The following is an 11865-nucleotide window of genomic DNA, read 5'->3' on the forward strand; positions in this document are numbered from 1 at the left end:
AAAAAAGTAATACATCGGTGTGACAAATCTGGAAATCGCGAATAACAAAGCCAAGGATCCACGTACTGATGCAGGTCATGACATTGAAATTAAAAGTCAAAATAAAGCCAAGGCCGCTGTCATGGTGTTGCATGATCTCCAGCACAACATATCCACACAGTACACATGAACACAAACGCGGATTGAACCTTCTGCTCGTTTTCAGCCGTGAAGAATCACTCCATTTTGTGGGCACATTTCTGGTTTAGGAGGATGCATGCATTTCCATTGTTGCCCAGTGGCAGGGCTTAACAAATAGGATTAGATCCGTGCCCGAGAGAGCACACTCCTGTTCAGGTGACACACAGCTCCATGCTCCAGCTCTGCAACTAGACACAGAGAATTACTGTTAAAGGTCAGTGGAGTCAGACGCTGAATGTCACAGCTTAGCCACAGTTTGGCGAGAAAATACATTAGATAAATACGCCTCTCTCTTGGTGGAGAGTTATTCTGCAGCTCCTGAATTTCCAGCTTTAAAGACCCAGAATTACAAGGAGAGTTAAAAGGCAACAGAGGCATATTGATTAGAGGCAGTGAATCAGGCTGCTGCTATGCTGTAAATAATAAATTAAGTAGAAGACAGCCAGAGGTTGTCAGATGGAACTTTCATGATGGGCTGTGAGTTGTGCTCATTTTAGATGAGACTGTGGATAAGTCACATCTCCAGTCTCAGGGATCTGGGGAATCATGTCACCGATCAGAAAGCGCCTATAGGAGCAGCTTACTACAAGTCTAAATGAGCATTCCACGCCCCATTTAACCACACAAAAGACTGATCACAGCCTCTGCTCACTGCAAAGTAGTGCCGATGGAATCAGGGAAGGGGCTTGACTCTTAATAGCACATCTCCCTGGTGGCGGAATATTGAAAAGGGTAATTCTGAAATAGCTGCATTGCCGTCAAATCAGACAAGAGTGTGATGCGTGAGATCCAATCAGCTTCACGGAGACATCTTGTGATTCACTGGATCAGGTGTTATTGTTTGCTCTCTTCAATAGACTCCTCAATGTGTGGGCCAAAACACACTGATTGTATTCAGCAAGTAAACTATGACAGAGTTGTAGCACTGTGCTACAAGTCGAACCAATCAGAGAGAGACAGAGCAAGAGAGAGAGAGAGAGAGAGAATGTCGCTGTGTAAAAACTAAATACAGAAACATGTCTCTGTGCAGCACAAAATCTGAATGTGAATTTATTTACCAAATTGTTCCCTTTGGAATTCTGTTCAGTGTTTACTGACGTGTGACCTGTGTTGTATGACTTCAATACATTAAACCACTGCCAGTGGTTTGGCCTGTCCACCACGTTGGTCCTGACTGAGATATATTCAACAATATCGATAAAATGTTGTTTATTCGTGGCCATGAAATTGGCATTTTTTGGTTAAGAGTGAAATGTCTTAACATAATTAGTTTTTTGGGGGGTTGCATCATTTTGACAGATTTGCTGCGGATATCAAAATGTCTCTAAAGGATTAATTATGTGAACATGGTAAACATGATTTCTGCTAAACATCACTGGATAGGATTGTCACTATGAGCATGTTAGCGAGCTTTACATTGCAGCCTCACAGAGCTACTATAGAGGCGTTCAACTCCCAGTGTTATTAATATATATTTCTAGTCTTCAAGTTTGGTCTATTAACTATTATCTAACTAACTTAATTGTTTTATTGTTACCTTCCTGTCTGGCTTCGTGTGTGTGATTTATGTAATCACTCTTTCTTAATCTCCTTCTTTCTCAACCTGTGTGTGTGTGTGTGTGTGTGTGTGTGTGTGTGTGCGTGTGCGTACTCTGCAGGCTGTGGGCTGGAGTTCCTGCTGGTTCTCTGTGGGCTTGAGCTTTCCTGGTCCTGCCCCCGTCACTGTATCTGCTACACTGCACCCACCACCGTCTCCTGCCAAGCCCATAACTTCCTGTCGGTCCCCGAAGGCATTCCTCCCGACAGTGAGCGCATCTTCCTACAGAACAATAAGATCCATCGCTTACTTCGGGGACACTTCAGCTCCAATACGGTCACTCTCTGGATATACTCCAACAACATCACCTACATTGAGCCGTCCACATTCCACGGCTTCACGCTGCTCGAGGAGCTGGACCTCGGAGACAACCGCCACCTGCGCTCCTTGGCGGAAGACACCTTCCACGGGCTGAATCGGCTCAATGCGCTTCACCTGTACCGTTGTGGGCTCAATTCACTCCCTAATAACATCTTCCAAGGCCTCAGAAACCTGCAGTATCTCTACTTGCAGGTACACCAGGCTGTTTTTACCACTAATACTCTATTAGGGCTGTCACTCTTCCACAAGAACACATTTTAACACAACCTACGTAGAGAAATTCTAAACTATGTTGCAAAATGAATGTGTTGTTGATTCGCAGTGCCTCTCCTGCCTCACTTGAGTGACAAGCTGGCAGTTGCATTTTACATCAGCATCAGTAAACTAACCGTACTTCTATCCACAATTTGTCCATCTGTGGTGTCAAATCTTTTTGCGCATAACTTCACAGATGGTTTGGTGTCATGATTATCCATTCAGCACTGCTTGTTATTTTTCTAAATTTTTGGAAAATAACCACAATAGTCTACTTTTCTAAAGTCATGCAATAGGTCAGATGTATGCTTCCCCTGGAGTACAAGGCACAGTGCATTTTCACTGGGAATTTTGACTTTGAACAGACACTATTTGCATAGTGTGCAGATTCATAAAACATATGCATGTAGACACGTTAATGTGACAGTCATTTTGCACAATAATGTTGGAATGAAAACGTTGCACAAAATATAAATATCTATCAATACCTAATGATTATGTGCGTTCTGTATCTCCTCAGGATAATCATCTGAAGTTCCTGCAGGATGACACGTTTATGGACCTCCACAACCTGAGCCACCTGTTCCTGCATGGCAACCGTCTGTGGAGCCTGAACCAGAACACCTTCAGAGGCCTCCGAGCCTTGGACCGACTGCTTCTACACCAAAACCAGATCGAGTGGGTGGACCGCCTGGCCTTCCACGACCTAAAACGTCTCACCACCCTCTACCTGTTCAACAACACCCTGATACAGCTCTCCGGACAGTGCCTGGACATGCTGCCCGCATTAGAATACCTGCGCCTCAACGACAACCCCTGGTCATGTGACTGCAAGGCCCTGTCGCTATGGGAATGGCTCAAGCGATTTCGAGGCTCTACATCTTCAGTGGGTTGCCAGGCGCCAGATGATATGGTTGGGAAAGACCTCAAGGAGCTGCGCAAGGAGGACTTCCCCAACTGTTCACCAACCGTTCCTAATTCTGAGTCCAGAGCCCAGACAAACAATTTATCTGGCACGGTGAATCCGTCCCTTAACCGTGGTGTGGTGGTGGGCTCTGGAGGGCAGACCCACATCGTGCACCCCTCAAGGCCTGGCCGCTCTCGGAACTGCACAAAGCCTCGTATCAGGGGTAAAGGGAAGGGTGACAATGAGGTTCACCACTCAAAGGAGGTCATGGCAGACAAAGAGGATTCCTCCCCGGATTTCACAGACGGGGGCAAACATGACCACACATCCGCAGACGGCACCGTCACACGGAGGAAGCACAAGTGTACTCCCCGGACCACTGTTCGCCCCCCTAGTGGGGTTCAGCAAGCCAACAACAGGGCAACCTTATCCCATTCATTACTACATGTCTGTGCCCTCTTTGCGGCCTTGATAACGACAAATATTGACTTCATTCTCCGTTGACCCTCAGAGGGTTTGGAAAATGAAGAGAGAAAAAAACAGCCCTCAGACCCTCTCTTGCTCCTGCACTACAAGGCCTGTGTGTCTTTTGTGTGTGTGTGTGTGTGTGTGTGTGTGTGTGTGTGTGTGTGTGTGTGTGTGTGTGTGTGTGTGTGTGTGTGTGTGTGGGTGTGTGGGTGTGTGTAAATGTAGTGTAGGGAGCTTTACTGTTCAGACTGAAACAGGCATCAAAAGCATCAAACATCTACAACAGAAAGACTCACGGCACACAAATCGAAGGGACTGAGTGACAGTGGATGACAAAAGATTAACGCAGACCAAGCTTGCACTGCCACTTATGCCAGTATGATTTCATCTGCATATGTCTTGGTATCTTATGTATTTTTAAACATCTGTTTTTCACTCAACTGGATCTCAGATAACCAAGATTTGGAGAAAATAGAGAAAAGAAGGAAAAGATGACAGAGCCAATGAGGTAAACTTCTTAGCTCTGAGACAGATAAGCTAGGTGTTCAAGTGCTCCATCCAGTTGTAACTTTCAGTTCACAGTTTGTAAATTGTTATCAAGTACAAAAGATATGTCAATGACCCTGTCTGGCCTCCGGCGTCAGTCCGTTTTGCTCTCATCCTTTCTGCCAAATGTACTCTGTCCAGACAATTGGGTGTAAGTGTTTCTTCTCAACAAAGAGGTAAAGTGTAAGCGTGGCAATAAATAGTTGTTCAGTATCAGACAATGGAATGTGCCATTAACACAGTAAAATGGAAATCTATAGCTCCAGATGTTTTAAGGCTATAAATAGAGCAACCATTAGCTCATACGCTGTATGGAGCTGTACCAAATTATAACAACTACTCTCTGCACAGTGCTGACCTTTTTAAAGGTGCTGTACCAAACCTTTCTAACAGCATTTATCATTGGCATTGCATTTCTACACACAGCTCTGCTTCCATCTTCATTTACACCACTGCTCTCCCTCTGTGCAACGGAATATTAAGCTGACAATTGTTTCAAGATGATGAGGACTCGCCACGCGCTACTTGCATTGGCTTGGAAAACAGTGTGTGTGTCTCCGGGAGATCAAGCTGTGAATATTGACGAAGTCTGTCTATAACTTGTGTCAGATGTTGTTCATTTGGTTTTTCTAAGACACAAAGTGGACCTAGAGACGGATCCCCAACAGGAGCCTTAGAGGTGGAGGGTCAAAGGGGTGATTTCTCAGTTTCTTGGTGAGGTTGCGGTGAACTGATGCCTCCCCCAGTGAGGGCAAACCTCCCTCATTGAGAACGTGAGGAACACATTTTGATCTTAATCACTGAACGTCAACGGAATACAAGACTCAAGAAAAAAATGTGTGTGTAACATCAATGACTTAATAAAACATTAAAAAAAAAACATTTTGAAAGGAGCATGGTACAACAAGGATCGTGCGGGGAAAATGATGCCTCTTAATTAACTGATGCGATTGTCCATGGATGTGGGGATCCAAGACAATCGCCTCTGAAGTATCAAGGGTTTGCAGCACAATGCAGATCGACAGATGGACAATTACGGGACGCCTTGCTGTACTTCTGGAGCTTTTGTGCCTCCCTTAAATCTACCGATAAGATGGTGTTTGTATCAATGTGAACTATACCAGTACCAATGGAGACGAGGGGACTTCTTGCAGTGCTGATATTAATCATTAACTGTATTACTATGAGAAAAAAAACAATATCAGTGACATTGATGATGATAACAGGGTTTTCTGCTCCTCCTGTCAGGGGGAGTCTTTTGATTTTCTGGTGGTTTATTTACGTATTTTCCATGTTATATTTTTAGAGCTTTTTATTTGTTAATGCACAATTCCTCACCTCCCTATTTCTTGTTCTACTGTATGCCTATTCATCTTCTTTCTTTGCCATAATTCAATTGTTCAGTAAGTTATCATCAGAAAACAACAGTACAAAAATGTTTATAAAGATATTAAAATCTATATCTTCTTATGTCTACCGTTGCAGTCTGAGTCTGTTTATTTCTGTATTTGAGCTTTTGTAGCCTTATTTAGAGAAAGTCTTCTTGCCTTTCTTTCCCTTTAATTTGTTTACACCAGAAATTGATAATGCCAGCAAATGTTGTTTTTTTCTGCACTGTTTCCTTCTATATCTTTGCTCTAGTGTGCATTTTGTCTCCCCTGATCAGACCTGCTGGCTAAACTAAAGCTGCTCCCTACAAACAGATCCCTTCTTTCTGCACACATCTAAGATGTGTGTACAATATACATAAAAATATCAGCAAAATGTTGGCTACAAATGAAATAGAAAAGCTCATTTTATCAACAACATACAGAAGTTCCTGACCCACAGGAAAAAAAAAGGAAATTCTAAGTCGACATGCAGACTGTGGTGTGATGTATTGCAGTTCAATAAATCATTTAAAAGCACTGAAGATATTAATGAAAGTGTCACATTGAATCTGTAGATATTCCAGGCTATTATTATTATTAATGGCCCTTTAGAACATAAATTCTATTTCCTCTTCTTTAAATTCCCCTCACCGAGATAGAAATTGATCCACAAGTAAGTGTTACATTTAACTTTTTTTTTTATAATTGTGTTAAATGATAAATGAGCAACGAAGCAGAGGTTATATGCATGGTTGAGAGAGGGATATAATTATATTCAAACTGGCATCTGGTGTTTGATGCCCATCTACTCAGCAGCTTTCAACCCCCTCCAAGCTCATTTGAAACATCTCAACTCCTCTTACGCTGCATCACCCAATGATGGTGGCTTTTCCTTCGCATAACTTAATAAAAGCCTTATTTTTGGTTGCGAGATTAACCATTATATTCCTGGAGAAGCTCAGAAACTGTAAAAAATTAACAATTACAATTACAATTACAATTAAATGAATAAAGCTACATTCAATTTTATGTTTTTGTTTTGGCCGGAACCCAAAGTCCACACAAATACTGCCGATTGTCTGGTTGTAATGATGATTAACGTTGTTCAAAGTTAAAGTACTTTTTACTATGTGAAATTCAGTTTTTTGTTTTAATGCCACAAAACACCTCAAAATATATATATATATATATATATATATATATATATATATATATATATATATATATATATCAATTATAATCAAATCCAAAGTCAGCTAGGTTGATTTTCCTTTTTCCATGTTCATGTTTGAGTGAGCTGAGCGAGATGTTAAATGATAAATAGGAAACGATGAGGCATCTCTGGATCCATTTGTAACTATTTGCAGGAGCTGATGGGGTGTGGATTCTCTAATAAGCTTGTTCACATGCACGCAAACATCCATCACTGTAATTTAGGCAAGACAAAGAAAAACATGCACTTAGTAAAATGAAGTGCACAGAATTTCATAAATCTGAGAATAAACATCCTTATTTGCTGTGTTAAATGGAACGTTTTCCATTTTTCCATAATCTGTCTATTTACATTTAATTAAAGGCCAAACTAACTTTGCTGTAAATTGTTTCAAAGAGATTAATTAATCATAAATGATGTACTGACTCTTTTCAGGGTAAATTGAACTTTCTCGTGAGCTCCTAGTTAAATTGCTCAATTTGCTAATTTGAAATTAATTCTTCACCTCCAGATTAGTGTATGATAATGTATCTCAATTTAATGTCAATTTACAAGATATCTCTGAGTTTTTGTTGGAGGACATGTGACTTTGTGAACCACGTGAGCCAGTTCCATTCACTGATGACGACCGTGACCTTTGGTTGAAAGAGCTCATCCCTCAGCATTCAGTCACTCATGTCCAGTGTCCTTGTCCTGTTCCCTCTATACAGCCACACGGATGTCTTACACCGCTCCAGTTTTCCTCTTGGAGGTGTGCTTTCTTCAGGGTGTTTACCAGTGATCTTAAGGAATACGTTAACATTTTGGGAAATACTTTTTGGGAAATACTCTTATTTATAGTTAGATGAGCAGATTGATGCTACGCTTAGCTTTCCATTAAGACTGTAAACAGGGGGAACAGCTAGCCTTGCTCAATGAGCATAGGCTGCACACCAATCTGAGTCCAATGTATACACCACCTGACTCGGCGCTCCATCGGATCCCTAACAATGTATGTTATTTAGCGCTTACTGACATTGTAATATTCAATGAGCCAAGCGTGACCACAGACACAGAGTTAAAACCCAGATCTCCACCCTTGAACCGCTCGTGATTCAAAGGTAACACAATCAATTCAGGGGGAACTCTGAAGCTCACTAACTCACATTAAATCAATTTTATCTGTTAAAAAAAAAAGTGGTATAATGAAGCGGCACATTCTAAGCTTCAAGCTATGACGCTCTAGGTAAGCAGGGAGAAAGTGCTGGCAGGAATGGTCAGTTTCCACTTGTTTCACGTATAGTGTCTTTTAAAAAAAACTACATTTTCAAAGGATTTTTTTAGTTAACACAACCACTACGTAAACCAGAAGCTGTCACAGAATCAAGGAGGAAAAGATCAATGTTTTTGACCCGGAGCCAGTGCACACTATATGACAACCTGCTATTATGTGACTGGCGTTCCAACAACTGAACTGATAAAGAATATGAGATGTGTTTGGAAGAAATAACCACGCTGGAAAGTGGACTTTTAGTTTAGTTATGTTATTTAACTGTTTGTAAATACAACCATTTGCATGCAATTATAACCTTTTGAAAATGTGTTCATATTAATTAATTATTTTTTTTCACTAAACAATAGAGACAATTTGACTTTGGGCTGTCATTGTTCATCATTGTTAACTCTGCAAATGCTATCGACTCATTAGTTCCAAAACAGGCTTTTATTGTTGACATTTTCCTGTAATATAAACATATAATATGATGTAAGCTCAGTAAGCTTTTTCCGAGCAAATGACATAACACCTGTATTTCTTAACATGCTAATTACGCTAATTGTTGGACTAATGAATAAGCAGTAAATGTGGATGAAAACCTGGAAATAAATGGCTTGATTGCGATACCTTTCCAGCTCAGTTATCTTGTAGGATGAGAGTCTTACACTGAATTGTTTGATTTTCCTCAACTTTGAGCTAAATTAGTATCTGACTCACAGACTCTCATCTGGCTTGACCTAGTTATTTGTAAAGCACATCAAAGGCTGGGATGTAATTGTGATTGTGGAGTGATCAGCGTACAGTGAGGACCCAGTTCAGCTGGCAGATCCTGTAGAAAAACAGGTAGGACACCAAATGCTGCTGCATAATTAACAGGTGGGATGAGGAGAAGTATCAAAAGGTGGAACGTAGTATCATTAAATTATCAAAATACGACATAATTCAGGGCAGCAAACAATGCAAAGATTTCGTGGAGTAATGTATTTCAGAATTAAATCGCTCTCCCTCTGTGTGTGTGTTTTGTTGTCTGAGCTTTTCCATTCTCTGCTTACATAGTCGGGCTGGCAGTGCATGCTTTTAGTGTATGTTCCCACTTGTGAGCTGGCTCGCTCACAGCCGCCGCTCTGCACTGCGCCCATGCGGCGGTTACAACTGATGAAGCCGTCCCGACCGATGGCGTTCGGTGCAGAAGCGTAGCCCCCACCTCCAGTTCTCCTTGAGGTAAACACGTTTAGCTCCGTCAGCCCATTTACCGTTGTTTGCACTGTTAGCCAGCACTGTTTGCTGCAAACTGCGTCTCCATGTTGAGAGCCGTTGAGAGGCAACTGAAATGTTCCAAATCACATACTATGCACCTTTAGGAAAATGAGAGAAGCAGAGGGGTGGAGAGAGCGGGGGGCTACAGTGCATCAACTATTGAGCATGAGGGAGGGCAATTTGCTGGGATTCATTGGGGAGGAAATAACACACAAAGGGAACACAACCAGATGTGATGTTACAGTTAGGAAACAGAGAGGTATGGCGGGAAAAAAAGCAGAGAAGTCCTGAAAAATTAAATAGGTGTTTGATACGTTGCAATTCTCCAGGAGTGTTTGTATAAATATGCCATGTATGTTTTACCAACAATAAGCGCCACAAAGCCCGTCTCACACTTCCCCACATCACAATACGGGCCTACCAATATAGATTCAGCATGTGTGATTTCTCATCACTTATTCATGCAGGAGAGAAGCAGCTTGTTGATTCATCCTAAGGCATTATAGTATTGTGGGAGGCAGCAATGCTGTCTGACAGAAATACCCCTCCAAAATATGCCGCCTTTGACTATCTGTGCCCATTTCTTGGCTTTTAACTGACTCACTGTCACTTCTGTGTGGCTTTAATTAAAACCAAGCAATTAGAAAATTGAAAAGGAGATGAAGAAAGTGGGGGAGCTGGGAAGAGAGACGGCACACTGAGGGATATGATAATTAAGAGCAGACACACCACAAAATGCCTCAACATCTAGTGTGACTCTCCATTCCCTCTCCGTCTTCGAGTCCCACTCTCCCAACTCAATCACAGAGCTAATATCACCTCTTTCTCCATAAAATCCTTTCTTATTCCAGCTCTTTTATTTTGTCTATTTATTTAGCTGAAAATCCCCCCCAGAGCGGTGGCGTGCTCCAGTTCTCCAAACCAGCCAGCCTGCATAATAAACTGAGAGGACTTGCACAGCCCAAGGCCACATCACAACCTGCATGGATTAGAGGCTCGCTAATCCTCTTGTGTTTGACCTCAAGTCAGACGGAATATGCAGAAAAAATACTCAAAGTCAGCATTGGCATGTTTCCCCATAACAATACATCCAGGTTACTTTTTTTTTGCTAGGTGGAGGAAGGAGGGGCTGGTTAGTGCAGTGTTGCTTTTCATGAATCACGTTTTCCTGTTGCTGATTTCTCAGTGGAGACTGCTGACTGCTGTGTGCTGTGCCTGTGGCTGGAGCTGATTCACCAGGAAACTTCAGACTTGAGCTTTCTAAAAATCAAAACTCCTTTTTCCCAATTTTGGACTTTTTTTTACCATAAAAGTGTACTCATCAAATTCATTGTTGCAATCTGGGAGCACTGCAATAAAGGAGACCCCCAGGGCGGGAAACAGACCATTAAAGTAAGGTTGTTAGCTCGGTAACATTTTAGCCAGATCAACAGTTGATTGGGATAAATTAAAGATGCCCTGGATGTCTGCTGCAAGTGTTCAGAAATCAGATGTTTAGAGTGGTTTCCCCCTCTTTAATAAAGGCAAAAGAGACACAATAATGGGTGAATAAAGATGGTCACTGGAGAAGTGTTTTACAATGTGTTTTAATTTTGATGGACTTCCATTGATCTGATGCTCGTAGATGCAAGAAAAACTGTTGTTTTCCGGACAGTTTACAAGTATATTGAATAACTAATGAATTCAATGATCAATGTAGTAACACTGATCATGTATAGCACATGATGACAAGTAGTGTTACAGTGCTTGAGTCATCAGAAGACTAGAAAAAGGCTCTACAAGTACACTCCATACCATTTAACAACAACAATGTTTTATGACTATCTTCTTGGTTTTTACGATCGTTCACATTCCTGAGGACATAGCAAAGCATTACATTGTGAATAAACAACTTAAAGTAACTTTTCCTTGATATGCTCGTCCTGTAAATCCTTGTACTAAGATGATGCAGCACCCTGCTGAGAGAGATGGAGCTGAGGAAGAACGGTTCAAGCCGAACCTCTACGAAGAAGTCAACCAGGTTCCGAGATGGACGAGTGCGATCAACAAACTACAATCATCCAACCAGATGCAGATTTCCAAAGAGGAGCAGCTACCACTGCATGCAGCTTGAGCTCCATCTGCCCATCGGAGCCGTCAGGTGAAACAATACCATACATTTACAATTCCACATGAGTTTGATGTTAGTCACATAATGAAATAATGTTAGATAGAAATATCTTAGACCTAATGATCTAAATTACAGTTTAATTAAACTAATATAAAAGGTGCTTCACAATCTTTTAAGTCACTGATTTTACCTAGTCACCCTTTTCATTTAGTTGTGGTTCATTTTTAATTATTGTATTCTTCATCCTATTTTTAGGATTCATTTAGTTTATTTTATCATTTATTCATTCATTAATAAACATAATATAATGGTGTGGCGTCAAAATTGAATATGTTAAATTCTGTTAGTTAAACTATTGGTGTCAACAAAAGCTGAGTACCATCATC

At 41.2% G+C, this 11865-nt stretch overlaps 1 protein-coding gene across 1 annotated transcript; it reads left to right on the top strand.

Annotated features, from left to right (window-relative positions):
- Positions 1–650: 650 nt before the first annotated feature.
- rtn4rl1b (reticulon 4 receptor-like 1b) lies at positions 651–3764 on the top strand (the record flags this gene model as incomplete). Its single annotated transcript, XM_079224450.1, has 3 exons — positions 651–657; positions 1839–2290; positions 2874–3764. 3 exons carry the CDS (start codon positions 651–653, stop codon positions 3762–3764), a joined length of 1350 nt encoding a protein of 449 aa, XP_079080576.1.
- Positions 3765–11865: the final 8101 nt, after the last annotated feature.

Source organism: Taurulus bubalis, assembly GCF_910589615.1.
Source record: "Taurulus bubalis genome assembly, chromosome: 10".
NCBI lineage: Eukaryota > Metazoa > Chordata > Actinopteri > Perciformes > Cottidae > Taurulus > Taurulus bubalis.